This window comes from Guillardia theta (assembly GCF_000315625.1).
Source record: "Guillardia theta CCMP2712 unplaced genomic scaffold GUITHscaffold_23, whole genome shotgun sequence".
NCBI classification, from domain to species: domain Eukaryota; class Cryptophyceae; order Pyrenomonadales; family Geminigeraceae; genus Guillardia; species Guillardia theta.
The window spans coordinates 410,475-434,854 of NW_005434651.1; the positions used below are offsets into that span (position 1 = coordinate 410,475).

The 24,380-nt window shown below is 54.3% G+C and overlaps 8 protein-coding genes across 8 annotated transcripts in view; 5 read left to right on the forward strand and 3 right to left on the reverse strand.

Moving 5' to 3' along the window:
• The window catches only part of GUITHDRAFT_162518 (hypothetical protein), a gene marked incomplete at its 5' end in the record, with an annotated part of 5,532 nt that extends 4,009 nt beyond the window's left edge, over positions 1-1,523 (forward strand). Inside the window, 6 exons of the mRNA XM_005834984.1 lie at positions 42-63; positions 328-386; positions 630-686; positions 842-957; positions 1,070-1,163; positions 1,358-1,523. Of these exons, the coding sequence (XP_005835041.1) occupies positions 42-63; positions 328-386; position 630 (82 nt within the window). The 3' untranslated portion in view covers positions 631-686; positions 842-957; positions 1,070-1,163; positions 1,358-1,523. The remainder of the gene's footprint in view (positions 1-41; positions 64-327; positions 387-629; positions 687-841; positions 958-1,069; positions 1,164-1,357) is intronic.
• Positions 1,504-3,704, reverse strand: GUITHDRAFT_137011 (hypothetical protein; the record flags this gene model as incomplete). The annotated part of the gene is made up of 3 exons (XM_005834985.1): positions 1,504-3,146; positions 3,364-3,435; positions 3,488-3,704. 3 exons carry the CDS (start codon positions 3,702-3,704, stop codon positions 1,504-1,506), a joined length of 1,932 nt encoding a protein of 643 aa, XP_005835042.1.
• Positions 3,705-3,815: 111 nt separating this feature from the next.
• Positions 3,816-6,676, forward strand: GUITHDRAFT_159515 (hypothetical protein; the record flags this gene model as incomplete). The annotated part of the gene is made up of 10 exons (XM_005834986.1): positions 3,816-3,959; positions 4,007-4,021; positions 4,240-4,362; positions 4,438-4,480; positions 4,522-4,637; positions 4,690-4,779; positions 4,854-5,111; positions 5,170-5,205; positions 5,254-5,312; positions 6,664-6,676. The coding sequence occupies 10 exons, from the start codon at positions 3,816-3,818 to the stop codon at positions 6,674-6,676; spliced, it is 897 nt and encodes a 298-aa protein (XP_005835043.1).
• A 301-nt stretch (positions 6,677-6,977) lies between these two features.
• Positions 6,978-14,073, forward strand: GUITHDRAFT_106144 (hypothetical protein; the record flags this gene model as incomplete). The annotated part of the gene is made up of 42 exons (XM_005834987.1): positions 6,978-7,370; positions 7,439-7,507; positions 7,556-7,752; positions 7,888-7,948; positions 7,993-8,067; positions 8,110-8,151; positions 8,204-8,248; positions 8,321-8,362; positions 8,423-8,533; positions 8,582-8,649; positions 8,707-8,754; positions 8,802-8,849; positions 8,916-8,985; positions 9,124-9,188; positions 9,286-9,313; positions 9,377-9,412; positions 9,457-9,477; positions 9,524-9,628; positions 9,770-9,835; positions 9,930-10,001; positions 10,122-10,202; positions 10,255-10,328; positions 10,428-10,478; positions 10,528-10,683; positions 10,734-10,789; positions 10,924-10,949; positions 10,996-11,024; positions 11,185-11,311; positions 11,360-11,400; positions 11,453-11,484; positions 12,184-12,443; positions 12,501-12,570; positions 12,619-12,649; positions 12,749-12,802; positions 12,848-12,944; positions 12,987-13,078; positions 13,122-13,242; positions 13,296-13,346; positions 13,389-13,480; positions 13,523-13,634; positions 13,686-13,775; positions 13,828-14,073. The coding sequence occupies 42 exons, from the start codon at positions 6,978-6,980 to the stop codon at positions 14,071-14,073; spliced, it is 3,651 nt and encodes a 1,216-aa protein (XP_005835044.1).
• A 1,519-nt stretch (positions 14,074-15,592) lies between these two features.
• On the forward strand, positions 15,593-17,484 carry GUITHDRAFT_106145 (hypothetical protein; the record flags this gene model as incomplete). Its single annotated transcript, XM_005834988.1, has 10 exons — positions 15,593-15,811; positions 15,863-15,910; positions 15,960-16,187; positions 16,239-16,328; positions 16,384-16,527; positions 16,582-16,683; positions 16,739-16,777; positions 16,855-16,967; positions 17,017-17,152; positions 17,197-17,484. The coding sequence occupies 10 exons, from the start codon at positions 15,593-15,595 to the stop codon at positions 17,482-17,484; spliced, it is 1,407 nt and encodes a 468-aa protein (XP_005835045.1).
• Positions 17,485-17,717: 233 nt separating this feature from the next.
• GUITHDRAFT_137017 (hypothetical protein) lies at positions 17,718-18,447 on the reverse strand (the record flags this gene model as incomplete). Its single annotated transcript, XM_005834989.1, has 3 exons — positions 17,718-18,263; positions 18,317-18,366; positions 18,405-18,447. 3 exons carry the CDS (start codon positions 18,445-18,447, stop codon positions 17,718-17,720), a joined length of 639 nt encoding a protein of 212 aa, XP_005835046.1.
• A 1,946-nt stretch (positions 18,448-20,393) lies between these two features.
• GUITHDRAFT_68984 (hypothetical protein) lies at positions 20,394-20,812 on the forward strand (the record flags this gene model as incomplete). Its single annotated transcript, XM_005834990.1, has 2 exons — positions 20,394-20,651; positions 20,702-20,812. Coding segments are annotated over 2 exons (369 nt in total), but the record flags the coding sequence as incomplete, so codon positions are not given.
• A 274-nt stretch (positions 20,813-21,086) lies between these two features.
• Positions 21,087-23,878, reverse strand: GUITHDRAFT_137019 (hypothetical protein; the record flags this gene model as incomplete). The annotated part of the gene is made up of 13 exons (XM_005834991.1): positions 21,087-21,217; positions 21,266-21,371; positions 21,489-21,671; positions 21,852-21,887; positions 21,943-22,017; positions 22,073-22,165; positions 22,236-22,353; positions 22,390-22,463; positions 22,717-22,941; positions 23,008-23,060; positions 23,111-23,144; positions 23,430-23,477; positions 23,810-23,878. 13 exons carry the CDS (start codon positions 23,876-23,878, stop codon positions 21,087-21,089), a joined length of 1,245 nt encoding a protein of 414 aa, XP_005835048.1.
• Between the last annotated feature and the right edge of the window lie 502 nt (positions 23,879-24,380).

A 24,380-nucleotide genomic window follows, 5' to 3' on the forward strand; every position in this document is an offset into this window, starting at 1 on the left:
TTGAGAGCTTCATCGACAGCTACAAACTCTGCCATCTGCAGCGTCGGCCGCTGGCTCAGAGGGGTGAGAGGCGCGCTCCACTTCTTCTCCCTTCCCTGCCCTCCTTCTCCCTCCTCTCCTCTCTCTCTCTCTCTCTCTCTCTCTCTCTCTCTCTCTCTCTCTCTCTCTCTCTCTCTCTCTCTCTCTCTCTCTCCTTTCTTCTCCCCTCCCTTCTACATTCTCCCTCCTCTCCCTCCTTCCTCTTCCTCCCCATCCTTGCTCTTCCCGCCTCTTCCTCTTCCTCTGGCTCTACTGCTGCCCAGCCGCTCTACCTTGACCTGCCGACAGTCTCCTCCATACCCACCACATGGATGCACGTGCTCAAGGCCACAGCCCTCGCGAGTGTGGTGAGAGAGGAAGGAGGTGAAGGAAGAGGACGGGACGTGAAAGCAGAGACCAGCGAAGAACGTGGAGCCAGAAACACGGGAGAGTTGGGAGGAAGAGGGGTTAGGTAGAGGAGGAGGAGGAGGAGGATAGGTAGAAGCGGAGGTGGCTATGAAGAGGACTAGGGGATGGTAGAGGAGGAGGAGGAGGAGGAGGCAGGCGTGCGGGCGTGCGGGCGTGCGGGCGTGCGGCTGATTTCTCATCAGATCACCAACATTGTCGTAGTGTTTGAGACTGCTTCGAGTGTGCTGGGAGCCTTCAATGTGAGCAGTGGAGGAGAAGAGGAGGGGGAATGAGGGGTGGGTGGGTGAGGCTTCGATGGTGAGACGGAGGGGTGGTGTGTGTGTGTGTGTGTGTGTGGCGCTAGGTAGCAGAGGGAGCTTGAGGGGAGGAGGACGAGGCTGACGTGATCTGGAAGCTCTCGGTGAACTCGGAGAGCAAGTGGATAGTCGCGTTTGTCTTCGAGCATATCATCGTCTTCGTCATTATCATCATATTCGGCTCCATCCCGGGCGAGAGCAAAGGCATCACCAAGTGAGACCTCAAGGCTGCCCGCCACCCCTCCCCTCCCCTGCTAACAAACCCTATCTCCATCCCTTCTCCCGCTTTCTGACGCGTCTTCCCTCCCCTGCTGACGTGGCGCAAGGCTCAAGGCTCTCTCCAACAACATCAAAGATTTTGTCCTCACTCAGATGGGACGGGAGACAAGAATGCAGCACACCTCCATGACCCCCAACGCGGTGACATGCCTGCCTTCCTCTCCCTCCCCATCACCCCTCCCTTCCCTCGCCTCCTCCGTCCCTCCACCTCCCCTCCGTCCGTCCGTTCCTCCACTCACCTCCCTCCCTCCCCCACCCTCCTCCCTCCATCCCTGGTTGCTTGCCTGCCCCTCCTCCCTGTCCTCTGTCTCTTTCGTTCTCACTCTGGCTGACAGATCGCGAAGATGAGGTTGCAACTTATCACAAGAACCTCTGGCTAGGAGTGGCCGAAACCTGCTGAAGTTTGTTGAATGTTTAAAAAGTCAGTCTGAAATTTCTCTTAAAGTATGAATAGTTTGTTTCAAAGTGTGAATGATTCGTTTTAAAATGCTGAATAACCCCATCCCCTACCCTCCTCGTCCTCGTCCTCGTCCTCGTCCTCGTCCTCGTCCTCGTCCTCGTCACTATCCTTCCTCCCGCTCCACACCTTCCGCTTGACGTCGTCGTCGTCGTCGTACGCATCGTACAGGAAGATTCCTCTCCTCTTGTCGCTCCTCTCCCCAGGCAAGGCGAACCGACAGCTTTGGTTGACGCTGTCGTAGAGGATCTTTGGGGAGAAGGCCTCGGACTCTGAGTTCTCCAGGAAGAGAGTCGGGGAGGAGAGGTTCATGAGAACGTCAGGGGGAAAACCCAGAGGGTTTCTGCTCCCCGTGCAGTTGTAGGGGTCGAGCTCGTCCCTGCTAGAGGCGAGGACCTCGTAGTCTCTGAGCCATGGCGCGTACACGGACCGCTCCTTCCACTCCTCCTCCAGGTCAAGGGAGGAAAACGACGCTCGTTCCAATACCAAGTAGGACTCGGAGGAAGCAGAAGAGTCCTCCCCTTCCTGCCTTTCCTTGTCCTTGTCCTTGTCCTTGTCCTTGTGAACTCCCTCCCCTCCCTCCTCCTCCTCCTCCTCCGCCACCTCCTCCTCTTCCTCCTCAAAGTTCAGCCCCGGGAATGGCCGGTAGTAACGAAGGTGCTCGTTGAAATCTCGCATGACCACCTCCTCCACTGGGACATCGCGGAACATAGGCGATTCCTCCTGCTTCGTAGCCTTCACGAGCTCCATTGTGATCGGAGAGTTGGGGGACTTGCGGGTCACAAACTGATAATCGTCGTTGTACAGCTCCTCCTCAGAATCAACCTCCACCTTGTTGGTAACCTCGGAGTTGTTCTCGAGCCTTTGTTTGAGGACGACGAATGTCCGCTGGAACTTCCTCCTCTTCATCCACTCCACAGGCCGGTTCATCTCCTCTTGCAGCACTCTCCTTTGCTCCGCTCGGATCAGCGCTCCCTTGGCTACCTGGTCTGCAGTCGGCTCCTGCATTTTGAAGGCCCTTTCGCTCCTCAGGCTCTTCATGTACACCCCCGATCGCATCCACTCGCTCGCGTTCGCTCGACGCTCATTGAGCACCCACTGGCTCTGCTCAAAGGAGCATGCGGAGAGCAACAGCCTCTTCGGCCTTCTCTCCGATCCCCACGTCTCCGTCTGACAACTGTAGCAATCAGACAGCACTAGCTGTGTGCTCTTGGACGAGGCGGGGACTACCAGTGCGCCGATGCGGATCCTCCGAAGGCAGAGCTCAGAACCTCTGATAATGGCATCGCCCTCCAGCGACATGCCGTACCCTCCATACTGCAACGAACATCGTGACAGATCGGCTAAACTTGACCCTGAGCATCGCAGCACCGCTCCGACCGAGTCCTGCAGGACGCTCATGTTCACCGATATCATCGCCGACTCCTCCATGCTGACACAGAAGGCAGCACGGAGCTCGTTGCTGTCCAGGCCTTCAAGCACGCACCCTTCACACATCGCTCCTCCTTGGCCCACCATGTGGACGATGATACCTCTCCCGCACTGAAGGCGAGAGTTCATCAAACTCCACGGCCGTCCGAGGACGAGGAGCAAGGAGGGGATCTCAGCGTCCAGCGTGTGAGGATAGGGGATGTACGAGTGGATGTGATTGATTGCTCCGCTACTTCCTGCATTGAATGTCCATCTGCTCATGACGATGCTGTCGCGGCCATCCAGACCAAACAAACAGACTGGGCAGTCCTGGTCGGCGGCCTGGTCGTGCAATCTGAGATGAGAGCAGCCTTGCCTCGACTTGGACTTCTCTCTCTCCGTCTCCAAGGCAAGCCTTCCGTGTAGTTGCAAGCATGCTTCCGATGAGACGTTGATGTGCTGTATCAAGGTTACCTTGAGGAACATCCTCCTCCTCCACTACCTTCATGTCGTAGTATCCTTCTCTCAACGTCAGGATAGTCTTCCCTGCATCATCTCACGCTGTCAATCACAGCATCATCCTCAATTTGCGATCAACCTGGTTGCGAGCTCCCGCCTCCCTCCTCGATCCCCGTCCGCACCTCTCCTGCATCGCATGACGTGCTCAATCTCAGGTACCGCGAAGCACCGGGAGCATCGAGGACAGCTGAGAAGCTCCTCTTCCCCAGGGCTGACGGCGCAGGAACGTCTGATGGGGTAGCTGACGAGAGGAGGAGGAGGAGGAGGAGGAGGAGGGGGAGAGGGGGAGGGGGCATGCATGGAACGAGCATCAGATTTCATTGCGCCCCCCCACTTGCCATTGGGACCCTCTAGGGTGGGGGTCTTTTTGCTACGAAGAGGGGGTGGGGTTCGAGGGCTAGCAGGAGATGGTGTGGGAGCAGCTACGGAGGGCGAAGCCGCTGTTTGTGATCGCAGGGCCGAACGTGCTGCAGGGGAGAGAACATGCTCTGAGAGTGGCAGAGAAGATCGCCGACATCCGAGCCAAGAGAGGTCTCGTCATGATCTTCAAGGTGAGCCGACCCCTGTGCGTATCCCCCCAGGTTAAACTGGCTTGCAGGCCTCGTTCGACAAGGTCCTGGACCCCCAGTCCTCTCTCACCTCTGCTCTGCTCTGCTCCCCTTCCTCCGCCTCCTTTTGCCTCCCTCCTCTCGCTGCTCTCCGCTCCCCGTTCTCGTGTCCTCATCTCCTCGTTGCTCTTCTGTCTTCATGCCTGCCGGTCTCAGCGTTCGCTTCCATCTCCCCACCTCTCTTGAGCTTTCTCTCTCTCTTTCTCTCTCATTTCCCGCCCAGGCAAACCGAACCTCATGGGGCAGCTACCGAGGACCAGGCCTGCATGCGGGCCTCGAGATCCTCAGGGACGTGAAGTCGGCATTCGATCTGCCCATCATCACCGACATCCACGAGACCCAGCAGGTACCTGCTCCCCATCCTTTCTCCCCATCCTTGCTCCTCGCCTCATCCTTGCCATCTCCTGATGGTGCCATACAGGCTGAGGAGGTTGCGAGTGTGGCAGATGTGATTCAGATCCCTGGTGCCTCTTCTCGTTCTCCTTGCGAGTCTGACGCCGCACAGCATTCCTGTGCAGACAGACAGACTTGTTGGTATCTGCAGCGAAGACAGGAAGAATCATTCATATCAAGAAGGGACAGTTTGCATCTGCTACGGTCATGCGAGAGGCGGCGAACAAGGTTGGAAGTGTCAGTCTCATTACAGGGTGGTGGATAACACTCCTGGTCTTAGATTCTTCGAGCTGGGAACGACAAGGTCATGCTCTGCGAGCGTGGGACGAGTTTTGGATACTCAGACCTCGTGGTTGACCCAAGGAATCTGGTGGGTGCCCGTTCAAGTTTCTCAAGATCGCAGGCGAGCATCTCTACGTGTGGCCCGTTGAGTTTATGCGACAGGTTTGGATGAAGGAGAGCGGTCTTCCTGTGGTCTTGGACGTCACGCACAGTCTACAACAGCCTTCTGCTAACATCGTAGAGCTTTCCAACGGGGTGAAGGTGATGAGAGCTGATTCGCCTCCCCCCATGCTTGGTCGTGTCGCTCAGCCACCCTGGCAGTCAGTCGTCAGTGGAGCATCGAGCGCGAGTATGATCCCGGAGCTCGGGTGCATGGCGGCGGCTCTTGGGGTGAACGGCATCTTCATTGAGGTTGATGAGGTAAGGACCCTGTGGAGGAGGGCGAGGGAAGAGTTCTTGTAGCATGATGCCGTCGTAGGATCCGTCCAAGGCCCCATGCGATGGGCAGCTGCAGGTGCTGAAACATGACAGGAACATGCAACTCTGATAGGACATGAAACAGTGGCCTCTCGAAAGACTAGAACCGCTCTTAGAAGCGTGGATGCACATTGCTATCGCCAGGTGCTCAAGTTGTACGCCTGTCAAACATTCCTTTGACCGATTTAGCAGGTCGGATATTGAGCAATCCATCAAGGTTAAATTGATTTGTGAAATCTCTTTCAATGGAACTGAAATACCAGTGCTCTCCGAAGGAACTTGTTCGAAAATAGGCCAAGTGAATATTGTGGGTTCACTGAATGGGTAATTTACAAGATAGTTTACAAGTACACCTCCTCCTCAGAATGGTGGTCTTCGTGGAAAACTTTAGCAATCTGCGATCGAATGTGATCAATCAAGTGCATCTCAAACATTTCTGGGTTACCTTGAGGGCAGCAGCCTTCTTAATTGCCGAAGCTTCGTTCATGTCCTTGGTGTCTATTAGATTCTTCCACTCGCACTCCTCAACTCACCAGGAGCGCTGCATTTCGATGTGCGGTCTCCCTCTCACGAAGGCGTTGGATCCTCTTTGCCAGTTCACTGGCGATCACCTGCTCCTTGTTGGGTCCTTGTACCTGTGAGGTTTCAACCATGGATTGAGGCAGGCAGGAGGGAGGAAGAGATCAAGACCTGCAAGGAGCGTTGCTGTGCCTGCTTGGCTTGAGACTTGGGTCTCGAAGTAGCGCTTGAGATCCCTTCATTGCTGCTAGTCTCGGAGAGCGAAGGTGTTGATTCAAACAAATCGATTTTGTGTAGAATTCCATGGAAGACGCTCTCTAGCGCGTTTCGCACCTCTGGATTTACCTGGAGCTGATCTGTAAGCCTAAAAGCAAAATTGCAAGACAGAAGAACGGACATTGCGCCGAACATGTCCGCTCTCGCTTGCCTGTCTGGACGCCACCGCACCTGTCGGGGGGTCAAAATACCGTGTACATGTTCATTCTCGTTGAGACTGACCCTTCTTCGCAAAGCTTCCATGTTCGTCATTGTGTCTGTACATGATGTCATGACCGCACACCACAAGCTCCACGGCATTCTTCACCTGGCATTGCCGGCCTTGGACTGCAGGTTCTCATGCGCAACTCGTCGTTTGTCGAGGTGTAAATATTGAGCGAGCTGGCGCATCTTCATGTCCTGATTCACTCCTGCAAGAAATCCTCGTTCATCACGTGTCTGCTCAGATGCCTCGGATTGAGTTCGCTGGGCTGCTGCCACAATCGCAGCCTGAAGGAACCTTATGAGGTCAACATACGTGGACGAATTTGCTACCTTGGTGGCTGCAAGCTCCGCCGCCGCAATAATGCTACTCGAGCTTGCATCAGGTCTGGCAGCTAGGAGTGACATCTCTTGGTGTATCGTTTCCCCGAGCTGTTTCGCCGCTTCCTCCTCGCTCGTGGCGTCTTGCCGCATCCGTCCAACATCGCCATTTGACAAGAACCCTCTTGTGAGAGCTGCTGTTGACGCGGAAGCAAGACGAGTGACGAGGAGAGATGACGGTGACTGGAGACTCGACAGCATGACACACAGGACGAGAGCTCCTGCTGCCATCCCTGCCGCTCCTTCCCGCCACCTCCGCTCTCCCCCTCCTGCCATATTTGCCGGAATTAGGCAGGCAGAGCCGAGCCGCCGTTAAACCGTTACAAGACAAGAGCATGCCGTTACAGACCGTTGAGTCAGATGACTGATGATTGAAAGGTACAGACTTGTTTTTTTACTAATTTAACCAAAATGGCGGCGTTAAACGCGGCAATGCCGGTGCGGAGGGTGCTGGTGATGAGGAGGCGGGAAGAAGGTGAGGGAGGGGAGGGCGAGGGCGAGGGCGAGGGCGAGGGCGAGGAGAAGTTCTCCTTGGAGGGAAGCAGACGGAAACGTAAGACGGAAGCTCTGCGAGCTGTCCAGGAAGCTTATCAGCGAGCGCTCTTGCGGAGAGCGAAGGACCATGGGGCAACGATAGTGGACGAGGCAAGTGCCGCCGAACAGGAGCAAGGACAAGAGGAAGAGAAGAAGCGAGAGGAAAGGTTTGCTGTAGGGCAGAGCAAAAGCTCCAAGCAGCTCAGGCAGCAGATCCATGACCTTGTCAAGAAGAAGCAAGAGTTGGAGCATGCCGACCCGCCAGCCGCGGCCCTGGCAAATTCACTCAAGGTGAAGTAGACTGAAGGACACCTCTCCTGTCTCTTGCATTCATGGTGTGATGCTGATGATTCGCGCAGCCCTCGATGCCAAACAAGTCGATGCTCGCGCTCTCTCGTCGCCACAACTTCTCGTCTCCAAGGACAAGAGTACGAGCTTTCTCCTTCCTCCCTCTCCTCACAACTCGACTTTCGCAGGCTGCCATAGAGCAAGCTCATGCCTTTCGACCCCTTGCAAACTTGCCGATCGACAGTCTTGACAGCTTATCTGCTCTCGAAGCCTCTGCTCATGACTCGCTTCTCGACGTCAACGACCGTTCACACGATCTTCTCTGGATCAAGTCTCCCTCCAATACCTCTGTCCTCGCCTGCCGCTCCTCTGCTGTGACTCCGAGGTCACTTGTCTACCTCCGTTGAGATGCGATCTCTGACCAGCCTCTAGGAGGAAGGCGATTCGCAGCTTCCAGACCAAGCAATCTGCCTCAAGGCAAGTCTTACGTCTCCTGCTGTGATCTGAGCTGAGCTGGTAGGGTGCTGGAGAGCATGGAAAGAATCTCGGGGTTCAGCCTCCACCGTCTTTTTCTGCTTTGGGTGCGTAGAAAGAGGATGCTTCCTTGCTCTAACAGCTCTCGCAGGTGAAAGAGACGAGGAGGAGGAGGACGGCGAGTCGTCCGGGGATAGGGACATCGCTGAAGGAGGCTATCTCTCTTGTGCGAGAACATGTCCTCTTGTCTGGTTCTAATTGCCATCAGCTGAAGGAAAGATTTCGCTTCATCTTTGAAAACTCTGCAGAGGTTTGCTCCCTCCTCCTGATAAGCTCTGTAAGACAATCAAACTGCATGTCAGGCCTTCATCTTCATGGATGTCAACGGATCAGGCGACATTTCTGTGGTGCAAACAGCTCTTGACCCTGACCATGATCGATCCCCGCCTCTGAGCCTTTCCTCTGAGCCTTTTTGACAGAAAGAAATGCAACGAGGTCTATACCGCATGAATCTCCACGAGGTCAATTCTTCCTTTGCTGTCGCTTCCCCTTTCCTCTCTTAGTCTGCCACCTCCTACTAGATCTGGCGATGCAAGGATCCAACGTGCGTGAAGTACAACTGCCCCTTTTCTTTCGCTCCCAACCAGGAGTTGTTCCACTCCTACCTCATCCTCGACAGCACCATGACTGCTGTGAGTCTCGAACACAAAGTTGTTTCCCTGTTGATGAGCTGCTGGCAGGAAATCATCAACACAGTCGATAAAGGATGTGCAGACCGATCGGTAAGAGCGGCGGCGGAAGGGAGAGGGTGACTGAATCACTGTAAGCTTGACTCGAAAGAGTTTATCTACTTCTTCCGATTCAGAGAGCAAGAGGAGGACGACGACGAGAGCAGGAGCACGACGAAACAAGAGTAGAGGAGATGGAGGCGTATCCCTTCTTCCCATTGATTGTGCCCAGGGAGAAGCTCCGAGAAGAAAAGGAGTACTCCATCGCATGGCGGACGAGGTGATTGAAGTGATCATGACGATCTGTCTCCTGATTCCTCGGATGTCAACTTGCTCTTTGTCTCAGAGATCGTGTGATTGCCAAAGGAAGGAACTTCGGGACAATCGAAGACTGGAGAAGGCATGCACGTGCCAAGGTGACCGTCTCCTCTTCCTCCCTCCTCCCTCCTCCTCCTCTTCCTCCCACTTTCTCCTCTGTCCTTCCTCTCATCTCTCATCTAATCCAATGGTATTTCTCTTCTCGTTCTGCTTCTGTAACCGCCGAATGCGAGCAGGCGGGCTTGGCAAAGAGGGAGCTTTACTCGCTCACCATCGACTTGAAGCACAAGCTGCGTATCAGGTCTTGCTGTTGTCATCTTCTCTCCTTTGGCTACCTTCCCGTTCCCTGTTCCTACTTCTCTGTCTTGTGGTGGTTCTCGCTATCTGAGAGTCATCAGGGAGGAGCGGTACAAGCTGCTCAAACAGGTTTCTGCTCTCGTTTCCTCTTGTTCCGCATGCATGCCTGCGCGCCCTCTCACTCCATGGCAGGAGACCAAGGCAGAGAGGAGAGAACGCTTGTCTGAGGTTCGCTGATGATCTACGTCAACAAGCCACTAACTCTTTGGCAGGACCTTGAGGAGGCGATGCAGGTGACGTCAGCATGCTGGGGAGGAGGAGACAGTCACTGGGCGGCAGCGGGTGCGGAGGTGTCAGCGGGATCTCCTGGACGTGTTGCAGGACAGCGGGCTTTTCCTCGTGCTCCCGCGAATTATGAAGGAATATTTCAACTTGGATGTAGAGGTTCGAATCCTCCCCTTCCTCTTCCCCTCTCCCTCTCGACTTCCATCCTATCTGCTCGATCGTCTTCGTGAGGGTCAAGGAAGAAGACGAGGACACGGGGGGGCAGGAGAAGGCAGGGCCCATCTCACTACGGGCCCGCAGGAGCTGCAAGACGACTGTGAGAACATCGAAACCGTGCTGAATGCTGTGATGCACAAACTTGAGGAGGTGAGCATGTTCCTTTCCCTCCCCTCGCCTCCGTCTCCTCCTTCCTCCATCCCGCAGACCTCCTTTTCCTCCCGCCTGACGTCCTTGCTTTCAGCTGGACGACGATCAGAGAAAGATTTTGCTGCTAGAAGACTACAAGATGGCGCATCGGAAGTATCCTGCCAAGGTAAAGATCAATGAAAGCAGCGCCTGGTATGGAGGAGCAGATGAATGAGAATCCGACCAGGCACGCGATCCTTCATCGGAGGTGGAGACAAGCTTGAGGGAACTTGAGTTCGACGTGCAGGTTCCTGCTCTTACTGAGGAGGAGGAGAAGAGGAATAACTTGCTGAGGCAGGAGGAGCATGGCGATGACGACATGATCGAAGTAAGGAGGAGGCCCTGGAATGATTTCGACGGTCGTGAGCAGATGGTTTCAGATTTTTGGAGATGTTCACCTGCAGCAGAAGAGCCTAGGGAGATATCGTCGCCTTCCCATGTCCCATTACAACAAGTACGATCTCCTCCTACCTTCTTTCCCTTCTCCTTTTCTACCCATCCTCTGCCTTCATTTCTCCTGCTCTCTCCTGGTCTTCGTTGACACATCTCTCAGACCCGTCTTCCAGCAAGAGGCGGTTGCAGACGCCTCCTACCTCTTCTTCTCGTGATCGCCATCTCCTGCCTCCTCCTCTTCCCCTCATCTCTTCCTGCAGGAGGCTGCAGTATGACTTCTCAGTCCAGCCCCGCCATGAAGGGCGCAAGCTCTCGCTCAGGGACAGGGAGCGTGTAAGAAGCGAGCCAGGCGCTGGCGTGTGGGTGATAGCACAGCAAGTTGGAATTTCCTCGGAGGGATGGCAGCTAGCTGCCCTGTCAGTATTCCCCCCTTTCCTGCCTCCCCGTCCTGACTCGCAATCCTTAGGGAAGAAGTCTCTTCTCCTGCACTGCTGGGCTCAAAGTGGCTTGAGCTCGATCGAGGTCAACTGTCTCCCTCCTCCTCGCCCTCCTCGTCCTCCTCGTTCTTGCTGCTGCTGCTGCTGCTGCTGCTGCTGCTCCTCTTCCTCCTCCTCCTCCTCCTCTTGCTGCTTGTCGATTCACTGATGATTCTGTAGGATTCGGTCGTCATGCAGACGTCAAGGTCAGTCTTCTCCTTGCATCTCCTCGCACACTCAGCGTGTTCTCAGGTCTTGTCATTCTCTCAGATCAACCGCAGGTGCCCTCCTCCTCTTCCCCCTCCTCCTCCTTCCCCGCTCCCCCTTCCCTTCCTCCCCCTTCTCCTCCTCCCCCTCCTCTTTCCTCTCTCATCCTTTACACTCTTAAGCCTCCTCGCTCTCTCTCGCTCTCTCGCTTCCTCCTTCCTGACTGAACCCTAGGGATGCCATTGCTCAGTTGTGCTCCGAGCTCAGCGGCCCATCGGAAGAGCAGCAGGACGACAGTCACTTGCGACTTGACTTGGCGTATCGGCTGCCAGCGACGTATGCTGATCTGACGGAGGAGGAAGTGCGAAGGCCGTGGCTCAGGTGCTGAGACTGATAATCTCATGGACAGAAACAAGCGGTCAACGCCGTGCTCGGGCACACGAACCTGGCGTGAGGACGAGAGGGAGGATGAGGATGAGGATGACAACTGACAAGGCGGCAGGCGAGAGGAGCGATTCATCGACGGGATTGAAGGTGAGGGAGGAGCAAACAGAACTAGTTGGCACTAGCAGGAGTCGGCTAGGAGCCGTGCCAGCCCAAGGTCAACCGGCTCGGAAGTCACCACTGACCGTCAGTAGGAAGTTGGACAAGGGTGGGCTGTCTAGCAGTAGGAGGAGAAGAGAGTAGGACAGGAGGGGGAGGAACAGATGGACCGTCGGCTAGGTGGAGCCTTGGAGGGACTGGGAGGAGGAGGAGGGGCTAGGAGGCCCCCGAGGAGAGACTAGGCCCAGAGAAGTAGGAGGAGGAGGGACTGAGAGGAGGGACTAGGAGAGGAGGGGCTAGGAGGAGGAGGGGCTAGGAGGAGGAGGGGCTAGGAGGAGGAGGGGCTAGGAGGAGGAGGGGCTAGGAGGAGGAGGGGCTAGGAGGAGGAGGGACTAGGAGGAGGAGGGACTAGGAGGAGGAGGGGCTAGGAGGATGACTCTGACGCAGAAAGTCTCCGGTCGCTCTTCAAGCAGATCAACAAGGACTACGACAGACCTGAGAGTCGGGCCTCGGACTCGAACTTGTAAAACTAAAAAAGAACCCTGTAAAATAAAAAAAGAGCAAATTCTCCCGCCATGGCAGATCCCACGACGATGCGAATGTTGATGAGACCGCGAGGTAGAGGGAGGGGAGAGGCGATGGAAGGAGAAAGTGGGGGGGGAGGAGAAGGAAGCGCAGGGATGCTGGAAGGCAAGGGACACGCACAGGACGAAGTCGTCACTCTCATGCCCTTCCTCACGCTCGAACCTTCACGGGAAAGCAGCGTGACTGCAGGATGCTGTCTGGAGTTTGTTGGGGTGTCGCCAGATGCCAGCGCTTCTTTGGTGCTGTTGAACACGCAGAGTGGAGAGTCCTTGCGCATCAGCACATGGCGAAAAGACCATGACAGGTACCGTGTGACAGTGGATAAGGTCGACAAAAATGGGAGCGCAGCAATCCTTGTGGACCATGTGAGGGCGTGATGCTGCGGTTCCGTGCAGGGTCGTGTTCTGACATTGGTCTACCAGGATGTGAAGGCCTTCAGAGAGATTGTTGATGAGCACCGTCTGCAAGTGAGGCCTGAGTTTGAGATCGCACGTAAGTCCTGTTATATGTAGACACGGTCAGGAGCTTATAATCTTTCAGCGAACAATCATGTGGTAGCCCTGCTTGACACGTAAGACACATATCATGACTGGTTCTTCAACACCATCTGATCTCCTCTTCCCCCGTGCTCTCTTCAAATCTGTTATGGTCCCTCACTCCTTAGATCCAGGGGAGTCTGCCAGCGAGTACTTCTTCGATTCGACCAGGAGGACTTTTGCGCGAGGTGATCCCCTTGGCCCGACCATTTCAATCTGACGCCTCATCGAAGTGAACTTGGAGTCTCTTGCTGCATGTCTCCCAACTCTCAGGCCGAGATCGTCGTCAGGGACTGCGGACGCTCGTCGATCCCAGCAGAACGCATGCAGGTAGTGGAAAATACTCTTTCCTTCCTCCTCTCACGTTTGCAGCTGGTGGGCTCTCAGCCCTCAACGCAAGTTCAAGGGTTCTCAGATGCTTCTGGATGGACGCTCTCTGAAGAGCTCTCTGAAGAGGAGCGACGGTGCTGTGAAACTCGGCTGCCATGCTCTCATTCTTCAGCGCAGGAGCATCATGGAGATGTTAGGAAGTGCAGTGCACAGCGCTCAGGGCAGCACATCACTTTATGAGGTGCTCAACGAGGAGGAGGATGAAGAGCAGCAGGTGCAGGTCAATCAGGATGACGTGGTGATGACTGTTTGATCCTTCCTGTGGGTCGATCGCATGACTGGATGTTGTAGGAGGCAACGGTGAGGAAGGAGATTGAAGAGCTACACTCTTTCTTCGCTCAGGTGGGCAGGCCTGCCCTTGTGGTTACCCTCACACCCTTGCAGTGGCTGAACGGGCTTGTCCCGATGACCGAAGAAGCCTTCTCAAGATTTCCAAGTGTGCTGGCCACGGACTTCAGCATCGTGTCCTCTGATGGGTCGACCCGACCTTTCCACTCCTCACCGTAACCACTCCACAGGTCACTTCACTCGAGAGAAGGTGCCCTCAAGATGATGTATGAGGCTCATGCCTGCATGGGCGGATCAGCGAGTCCGATTGATATCTCCGTTCGCAACGTCAGGCTGCTTCAGGTTGTTTGCCCAGAGTTTACCTGTGCTGTCAAGTGACTATGAGCTGGCAAGACGTTGCAAGGGAAAGAGGGGAACTCAATGATCGTTGCGTACGAGGAGATTCAAACTGTAGGCAGCGCGTACCACATTCGCCAATCGACCGTGAGCTGCAGCTGCCTCCTGCTATCTCGCGTCTTCTGAAAACAAAGAGCAGGCGGTGCTGGAACAGACCAGGAAGAGTTCTTGTCCAAATGGACTCTGCTGGCGTCATACCCATGAGACCATGGTACAGGCAAAAGAACCCAAGGAGGTCAACCCTGACCTTCCAGAGGGTAGCGAGGGGGCGGCCAAGGGCCTCAGCTCTGAGGAGATTGGCGTACTCAATGCGTTCGAGCGAGCTCTGCAGGAGAAGATTGAGCAGTCGGTGCTCGACGCAGTTGACAAAATGATGCAAGAATAGCTCGATACGTGCTCATGACTGCAGTGCCGCGTTTCCTCGAATCATTTCAGTCGTACTGTCAGTGTACGACGGTCCGGCGTAGTACCGATCACCGTAACTGCCTCGCCGCCGTTGACTCGGAGGCTCCCGGAGCCTGAGTGGCGACTGCCAGCAGTGATCCCCGGGCTCCGACATGGCACCGTGCCGCCGACACACTGGCTTACTACTCAGTGTCGGACTGTCTCCGGAATCATGGCTCCGGGAGGCGGCCGACGGCCTGGCGACCGCGCGACCGTCCGGTGGCCGGCGCGGGCCCGGCCCCGCGGCCCGGCCGCGGATGACGGTCCGAATCACCGTGGCGTGACTGCTAGCTAGTAGTTGTGTTCAGCTTCTTTGATGATCGATGAAATTTGAAAAGTACCCACATTTTTCAAAATATTCTTTAATAGTTGAAACCTAGGGCAAAGGATTCTTGAAATTTCTGGCCAAGTCAAGCACACAAGGACCAGGAGGAGGCCGTCACTGCTACCACCGGTACCTTCATCTGAGTTTCTTGGGGTCATCTTGGAGGTCCATCGAAGGGGTGGTTGATAGATCCACAGATGGTGGGGGTGTTCATGGAAGGGTCACATGATTATTCCATACGTAAGTAAAGGGGTGCACTATCCTTGGGGTGGGTCCAGGTTGAGATTGTACAGGGTGGGGTACTCTAGTGGCATTGACTTGACTGCCTGAGCATCGGAAGTGTCATTTTTGATATAGAAAAGATGGGATTTACTAGGGTAGGGTACTCCAGCTCATGTTGATGTGTACCCCTAGCCCCTCGTCTTGGGGTATAGGAATGCAGGGGGTAGTCTTACAGGGGTTATCTGAACAGTCTGATGGTAGTGAAGGTCTGGATGGGTTTTGATCATGGTAGGGGTGGTACTGTGTAGGGGTGATCATCTTTGGGTGGGGGTGGGGCGAACAAATAGGGGTGGTTGTGCAGGGGGGGGGCCGGTGGTGGATGCGGCGGGACATGGCACATGGCGGGAAGGAACGAATGGGAGGGGAGGGGAGGAAGAGGAAGGAGAGAGAGCAGGAGTGAAGTTCTAGGGTGTTGACATCTTCATACTTGTCAGCTCAAATGCCTCTCCTTGCTCGATGCCATCTCAAGGAGCATGCACTGGGCTACCTCGTATGTAACTTGTAGATTGCCTGAAGGGGTGTAAGGACTGATGTGGGATGGGGTCGGTCATGCCGAGTGTGATGTGTCTCTGGATGCAATTAGAAGAGAAGTAAAGCCCGTTTTCACTTTGTCTGGCAAGTGAAGATCCCCGAGCAGGAATCAGTGAACCATTTGTTGATTTCACGTGAGCTTTCAAAGAACATACGCTCCTGAGATGGCAGCTAGTTGTGTGAGAGAGCACTTTATCCCTTATTTACAAAGGGCGGGAAGATATGTTTTGTGACCTATAATTTATCTGTGCCAGTTGTGTCATAATAGGCAAAAGTTTCTCACCATGTTGCTTGTAGGCCTTCCATCGAAGCTTCTGAACCAATGATGCGCACTCTTCCTGTGCTTCTCTTGGTTGCGAATGCTGGATTTGCAGCTGCCTTTGCTCCTGCGTCCAGCATTCTCAGGGCGCCCAAGTCGTTGAGAACGCAGGGAGTCAACACTGTGCCTTCTAGACAAGCACCTTCGTTCCTCAAGGTGCGAGCAGCTGCCTCCATGCCCATGGCTCCTGCTCTTGTGCCTGAAGGTGTGCCGTTGGAGAAGGTCAGTAACAGTGAGTTCTTCTGATCTCCTCATGGCTGATGTGCAAGACAGATCCCCGAATGGCGTAAGAACTTGGACCTGAAAGCGTGGGCTGACGAGGTGATGGCTTGCTCATGATTCAGATTTTGAAATGACCAACATGCTGCAGGTCCGCGCGGTGGAGAAGGAATTCAGACAGAACCAGGGAGAGGAAGATGTGAAGCACATGAAGAAGATGCTCACCTGGTCGTACGTCCTGTACGCTATCGGCCTGGCTACCGCTGGGTTTGCTGTGCTTCCTTGGAACCCGATCTCTGCTCTCTGCTTGAGCACTGCTATCTGTGTTCGCTGGACCATGATTGGCCATCACGTTTGCCATGGTGGCTACAGCGCTCAGGTTTGACCATGATATGAGCCAGGATGACGAGGCTGAGTGTTTGTCTGTCAGGTTGGTGTCGACAGCCGATTCCATCGCTCCAAGTTTGCACGCGGCCCAATCAGGAGGTTCATCGATTGGTGCGACTGGATGCTTCCAGAGGTCTTGAATCGTCTCTTTCTGTGCGCTGGCTGTCGCTGAGAACGAATCTTTGAAGGCGTGGGATGTGGAGCACAACTACATGCATCACTATGAGTTGGGAGAAGGGTCAGATCCTGATCTCTTGGAGAGGAATTCGCACAGCATCCGTGTGTCGAATCAGCCAAAGTTCCTCAAGTATTTCCAGATGTTCGCTCTGATGGTCAGATTTCTGTGCTGCAATGGCTTTCTTACCTGCTGATGTTCTGGGTTTCAGGTCATGTGGAAGTGGTTCTATTACGCCCCCAACACTTTGAAGGAGATGTTTGCTCGCCAAAAGCTATTGGCAAGCAACAGGGGAGATAACTCTGTCGTTCAGGTCGATTGAGAACATCCTGCTTTACTCTTGCCGTTGCTGAGATGCACGTGGACAGCCTTTCGAGCTCTCAAGGGCTCCTGGGGACTTCGGCGATGTGAGCAAGGCCGCCACGATCAAATATGTACATAGATGAATGACATTCTTGGTTTCCATCGATGACAATTTCTGTAGGTGTTTACTGAGATGTTCAAACTCAATTTTCTTCCTGCCAAAGTTGTCTTCTCCTGCTTGGCACCCTACTTCACTGCTCACTTCGTCATCACGCCCCTGATCTTCTATGCTCTGTAAGTTCTTTATTGAGATGGTTTGAAATTTGATTGACTCGCACCTCAGCTTTGGGCATGCTGTCGCCATGACTGCGTTTGCCAACCTTCTCCTTGCTGAAGTGCTCACCAACATTCACTCCTTCATCATTGTCGTTCCCAATCATGCTGGAGAAGATGTTTACAGATTCAAGACCCCCGTCAAGGTGCCTCTTCCCTGACAATGTTAGGTGGGCTAACGGGCCGATAGGTCAAGAGCGATGAGTTCTATTTGAGAGCTGTCATCGGGTCTGTGAACTTCCGCACTGGGGGCAACGTCAACGACTTCATGCATGGCTGGTTGAACTATCAGATTGAGCACCACATGTTTGCGGACATGTCCATGCTCTCGTACCAGCGAATGGCTCCCAAGATCAAGGAGATCTGTGACAGACATGGCGTCCCCTATGTCCAGGAGAATGTGTTCACGCGTCTGCGAAGAACCTTGCAGATTGGGGTTGGCTCTCGCTCGATGAAGGTGTGGGAGCGAGGAGATTAAGAAGTGTATCGCGCCCTCACGAACATTTCTTACATTGTACTTTCATGTGGCTCATCGAGTCGAACTTTTGTTGTCAGATTTTGAGATGTGGAAATCGGCAGCGTCCGCAAAACACTGAGATTCTTTAATAAATCTTTCCGCAGTCGGAAGGCTTCATCATTCCCATCCTAGAGACAAACAGTTGCAGCCTCCAGTGTTACGCTCGTGCCCGTGAGCTGAGCACAGAGCAGCTCTCATACTTTGAGCCTCAGCTTGTAGATAGATATGTTGGGACATCGATAGTGCTCATTGTGGTGTGCTAATGGGATGGTTTCACACTCGAAGTACTTTCCGATCTCCTCCAGGAACCACTCGTCCACATCTTTCCAGCGGTGCTCGTGTCCGATGAAGACGAGGGTTTCGCGCTTGCAGGATGCCACAAGCGTCTCCACGAGCTGCTTCTGAAAGCTTACCGCATATGCCACCTCACACCCTATCACCACGTCGAAGGGGGCGCTTGACTGGAACCACTCGAAGCTCTGATGCTCTCCCCATGGCAGCTCTTCTGCCGTGCATGCGTGTTGAAGCCTGTTGATCTCTATGTTCTCTCTCAGAACCGGTACAACCTCTGCAAGCTCCGTGACGATCACGATGGCCCCCAGCATACCCAGGGTGAGGCCGCACATGCCCGTGCCAGCGCCCAACTCGAGCACCCTCTTCCCCTTCCAGAAGTCATCAGCAAAGTGCTGACGGTCTGCGAGATAGGCGGATAGCACCCTCGCACCATCCCAGACTGTGGCCTGTCAACAATTGTTACAGGAGCAAGGCAGGGATACCATGGGAGTTCATCCACCTGATCTTCCCCGAAGTCGGAGCACTTTTGATGAATGGTAAGGGAGAGATCTGAAAGCATAAACATAAGCAAGGCAGCACAAGGTCACCAACTGCCCAATCCTTGAAGTGCACAGCAGCTGCATGATACATAAAGTGGAGTCGCAAGCCATTTGGAGCAAACACCAGAGAGATGGGAACACAGGGATCGAGACCTGGCCTTGGAGTTTCCCGTATCTCTTCCACGAATCTCTCTTGAAACCTCCTATGGTTTCGTCGCCATGCGAAGCTCTCCCCTCCAGCACTCATCATGATCGCTCCCCTCCGATTCCGCCCCCCGCTCGCCCGGGCCAGGCTCGCCTCAGGGCCGAGAGACTCGTCGGGCCCGGCCGGCCGCCAACAAGGGCTGAGTGACTCCCGGAGTCACCGTATGAAAAGCGAGGCGGGCCCAGGTGAATTTCGGTTCTGTGACGAGAGATGTGGACCCCAGGTCATTTTATCGTCGTATGGTGTGAGTGCGGTGTAAGAGACGAAATGGAAGTCCTAAGTCTCTTCAACAGCCTATACCAATAAAATAAGATAAATAATTTCAATAGAAAAATTGATTAATTAACTAAAAAGCTATTACAATCCAAGGAATTCTCAATTCTCTGTGTTGATAATTTTAAGTACCCACCCTGTATATAACCTATCGGATTCGTCATTTTTGGGGGGTTGAGATCCAAATCCTCTGGGGTGGGTGACTGGAACAAGCGAGGGTGGAGGTCGTTGATGGTCGGTAGGTGGGTCCAACTCATAAGGAATGTGGTGAGATGGGGGGGTGGGAGAAAACCAGGGGGTCAATCGTCCCAAGTAGGCTCGGGTGGGGTAGCCATTGGAAATAAGGGGTAGGGTGTGATTTGGAATCGAGGCTTGGTTTAGATCAAGGGTGGGGTCATCAATTTGGGTGGTGGGGGTGAACAGCTTTTCAGTCTCAGATAAGACATGAGATTGGAATTCAGGGGGTAGGGGTTATCAATTGAGTAGAGGGGTAGGGGTTTGCATCATGGGTGGGGGTATACATGGGGTGATATTGCCAAGTTAGATGAGGGGGTGGTGTCCCATGAGGGTGGGGGGTTACTCGGTGACGGGTAGGCTGAAATGGGATCCGCAAAGGAGAGGGTGAGGGTGTGCATTTCCCGTGCATTTGACCTCAATAGGGGTGGGGTAGGTCATCTGAAGCCAGAAAGTGGTCATGAACCCTTTCTCATCTAACCTTTTGGGTATAAAAAGCAGGGGTGTCCGGATGTATTTTTGTTGATTGGGTGGTAGTCTTCAAATTAGTACCGGTACTTTCAGAACATTTGATCTCCAGAACTAGAGTCCAGTTTGAAGGGGGGTACATATGTGGAAGGGTGGGGTAGGGAAATGCTGGGGGGGTGGGAAATGTGACATCATTTCTCCCGGGGGAGGAGCAGAGCCTCACCGACCCCGCCATGCTCAGAGCCATCCTTGTCGCCGCATGCGTTGCCTCCGCCTCCGCGTTCGCGCCTGCAGGTAGCTCCTCTCTCCTCTCACATGTACCAGCGATGGAAGAGTGTGCTCTTGTATCTTGTGTGTAACTTTTTGGGTCTGGGGGGTTCTTGGGATTTTATGGGGGAGCGGCTGTTGAGCCATGGAATGATTTCTTGGGGTGATATGGGATGGGATTAGAAGACTTTTGGATAGGATTGCACCATGTAAAAGTCTACTGTCTTGTAGCCCTCATTTATGTGCGGTTTCATGAGCCTGCAAGGCCTCGCCACTTGTAATTGATGATTTGTGAAGTGGATGGAGGTTTTGGTGGCTGTTGTGCTTGTCGCCTTCAACGGAAAAGAGGACAGCCTTTCCTGATGCTCTTGCAGGCGGATTCGCTCCTGCTCTCCGATCTGGATTCCAGGGAACCGCTGTCTCTGCTACCTCCGCTCCTGGACGCATGACCGGCCCTCGCATGGCTGAGGCCTGGGTTCGCGTTGTTCCTTCCGATCAGGTTGCTGTGAACAGACAGGCTGACAACTTGGTGTCTGGAACTGGTGAGGATGAAGTGAAGGGAGTGAGATGTGGGTCTGACGCAGCTTGCAGCCGTCCTCGTCGGAAGATACAGCAACGGAAAGGTCTGGGCCATCTCTGCCAAGAACTCCGCCACCGGAACTGAGATGTTCGGAGGAAGAGTTGACGAGTCTGACCTCACCATCCGCGATCCCCAGTGGGGAACCAAGTACTCCCTCGTGAACGGAGAAGTTGTTGGAAAGTGGTGCCCCTCCCCCCCTGTTCTCGGCGCTCTCATCGGAGCTATTTTCCCCCCCACCGGCGTTTGGGTTCCCCAGGTCCGCGAGCAGGTAACGGAGGAGGCAGTGGGAGAGGAGGAGCGCTTCTGACATGGGAGCAGGGCGGATATGTTGAGGTTCTCCTTGATGTCAACGCTAAGGCCGAATTCGAGAAGAAGTACTGGAAGGGTATCTTGGACGCTCAGGGCAAGGCTGACGGAGGATACTATTAAACATTTGATTTTTTAGCCTGGCGCTGCTGGGTATATAGCACGTCTTATTGTGATTTTTAACAAATAAAAAAAAGGCAAAATGTCCATGAGCAAATGGAAGACAAGTTTCAGGGAAAGTGCAGTCATAATAAAGAAAACCAGACGTGTTTGTTCCCTGTATTCCTCTTCCTACTCTCCTTTTGTTTGTTCCTGCTGCTCATTCTCGTTCTCCTTACTCATTGTAACAGTGCAGTACTCCCTGCCCATTTCATGCTCATCCTCAAAGCATGTTAGTTCACGTGCTCTTGTCAGCTCTTCGGATTTCGCCGGAGAGGAGCGTCGCGCTGACGCCTGGGAGCCTGTCATGCATGCGGCGACTTCTCCTCTCCTCGTACCTGTCAAAAAATATGGTGGTATCCTCCTCTCCTGCGTAGCCGTCAGAGCAGCAGGCGGCCACAAGGCTGTAGGAAGGACCTGCCGCTTTCTTGGAGTCGGTGCCAGAGCTGCTGTTCCCCTGCTCCTGTCTCCCCGCCTTAGGCTCGTCCCAGTCCACCAGGTGAATGGATGGGATCTTTTCCTCCTGGTCACGACATCATCTCCGTCCTCGCTTCCTCCTCCTCCCTCCTCACTTGCAGCAGCTCCCCCAGGCCAACGGTAGCTTGCTCAAGGGCAGGATCCTCTTCGCCCCTTGCTTGACCTTCTCCTCCCCTTGGTTCACTTCCTTTCCTTGTGACTTATCCGCGTGCCCAAAGAGAAAGACGTCGATGTGCATGTCGGCAGAAAGAGCTTCTGCGAGTTTCGAGCTGGTAGACAAGAGAGACGTAAGCTTCAGTGTCTCCACCACTTCCTTGGCCTGGCACGACAAGCTCACTGGAAGTAGCTGTAGAGAGCAGAAACAGCGCAAGAGCACTGCACCAAGAAGGAAGCTTGGGAGAGGAAAGGAGAGGAGAGGAGGGGAGGGGAGGGAAGGTGTGTGGGGAAGGGAGTAAGGGAGGGAGACGTAATTAGACATCTAGACAGGAAACGAACAGAAACAAACAACACAGGACATTTTCTTGACCTGATTGACCCGCGCTCTGCTGTCAAGGAGCCAGACCTGGTCAAGCTGATGCTCACATTCTGCAAGACATTTGATTCGCTTCTCTTCTCACATGACCGACATCGGAGACGCAGCTCGTGCTCCCGAAGAAGCCGACATCATCTAACCATTGGAGGAGCCTCGCTTGCTGCGGTGTCAGTCAGCCTCGTCATTGCAAGGATGATCTCGTTCTCTCATCGCACATCGCTAGATGACGGAGAGAAGCCAATGATGAAGACATTCGATGGTTTGTACTTGTCGACCAGAGCTTTGATCGCCTTTAGTGCTTTTGGGACCTGCAGAACACATCGACCATGAAGGTCACTATCCCCCTCGTTCCTCCCTCCTCCATAGCTGCATACGTACCAAACGCGCTTGTAATTTGCTTTCCTGCTCTTTCCTTACACCTTGTGCCACCTCATAAACAATTCCTTCCAGCTCTATCCCCAGTCTCTCCTTCTTCCACTTGTCGCTTTCGTGCAATCTGCCCGTCAGCATGCGAGGTAGCAAGAAACTTTACCTGCTGCTCTCGCTGATCAGTTTCTGTCTGTCAGGTAAAGTCCAATCGATCTTTCTGCACAGGAAGCGGCTCTCCTAAGGTAGCAAGTCATCATGAAGTATCGTCATGCTCGAGCGTTACCAACGAGCGCCAGCACTGAAGGCAGAGGGACCACAATGACAATAAGAGACGAACAAAAGCTGCTGCTACAATGGCAGCGAATGTGTACATCAAGTTGTCCACAGTTGCCATTTGTGAGAAGTGAAGGAGAACTTTCGACAGACTTGTCGACGCCTCTACCTGGCAACAGGCAAATCTTCACAGAAGAAGGTAAAAGGTGAGACATACATTTCTCTCTGCTTTCGCTTTTTCCTTGGCTTCCTCTGACTTCTCTCCGGCAGGGTCTTGGGTTTCCTCCTGAATTATCGCCTCCTCCACCTCTTCGTCTGGAGGAAAGACGTGCTGGCTTCCCGTAGGAATGAACGTGGCGATGATTTGTTGCGTCGGATTGTTTCCGCACCATTCAAAGTAGTCCTTTGCTCTTGCAAGGCACTTACCCTCCACTTCTCCAACCTGCATGGTGGAATACTTGCAGGATAGGGTGAGGTCTTGGCAGCAAGAGCTAGAGGAACGACTCACCGCTATGTTGGAATCGTCTCTCAGACCATTAAAATCCGGATGGCGCACACAGCCTGTTCATCGAACAAGCATCAGAGTTCCTTCACATCTGCATGACCCTTACCGTCTAGGAAGTTGATGAAACATTGTCCGTTGCCCTGCAATCCAATCCAAGATCATTCAGTCCGGTGACCAGGAATTCAAATTCCAAGACCAAGGGATAATAGACTTTTCTTATGAGAGGATTCTACTCCTTTCCCACCTGCTCCTGCTCCTGCACTTACCCCTGCTCCTTCTCTTGCTCCTTCTCTCTCCTTCTTCTGCTCCTGCTGATTCTCCTGCTCCTTCTCCTACTCCTGCTCGTGGTCAAAGTTGAGTGGTTCTCTTGCTTATCCTCTCGTGATTGCAGACTCTGAATGTCTTTGCTCCTACCATCCATGTACGTGACAGTTGTCACATTTTACGCGTTCACACAGCCTTTTACACGTTCCCTGTAGCAGCATTCACACTATCCCTGAAACACAAGACGATGACCAACTGGTAAACTAACGGAGATCCTCGAAATGAACAAAGGGGCAGTATTGGTGTGAGATAATCCCATAAAGATGACTCTACATGTTGATGATTCAGCTGAATTCTGCCGATGGACTGTCATTTTTTGTCCTGCTTTCCTCACTGCCCGCCCTTCGTATCAACCAAATTGTTCTCAACAACTTTTTCCGCCTTATAGAGTATGTCCTTCTCCTTCATGCCTCAATCTCCTCTCCCTTCCCCTCCCCTTCCCCTCTCCCTCCATCGATGCACCCTCCTCTTCCTCCTTCACCTTCACAGCAACGATGAACATCGCTCCCAGCATCCACGTCGCCAACCATCCCCTGCTGATCCCCGACATCTTCCCCGACCGGCGAGGAACTGAAGCGGGCTTGCCGCAAGTGAAACTTTTCTCACTCGGCCCGCCGGGCCGGGCCCCGGCCCCGGCGGCCCCGCCGGGAGGTCCTCAGGCACTGAGTCCGAGGCCCGGCGGCCTTGCCCGGGCCGGGCAGTCCGATCACTGTCACGGCAGCCGGGCCCTCGTCGTCGGAGGCTCGAGCCGGGCCGGGTCCGCTGAACGTTCGCGGTGTACGGTCACGGACTCGGTGGCCCTGAGTGACCCGGCGACCGTAGGCTGAGGCCCACTGAGTCGGTTTCAGTCACTTGTTGAACGTGACGGTCGGCCGGGGCCGCCCCCGGCGGGCCACCCGCCGTGCCGGCCGCCTGGCGCTGCCCGGGAGTCCAGCTCAGCCCGGCCCGGGCCCTCAGCAGGCCGCCGGCCCGGCCGCAGCCTCAGTGACCGGCCGGGCGGCCGGGCGGCCCTCTGAGTCACTGAGTCACCCGCTGAGGGCCCGATCCGACTG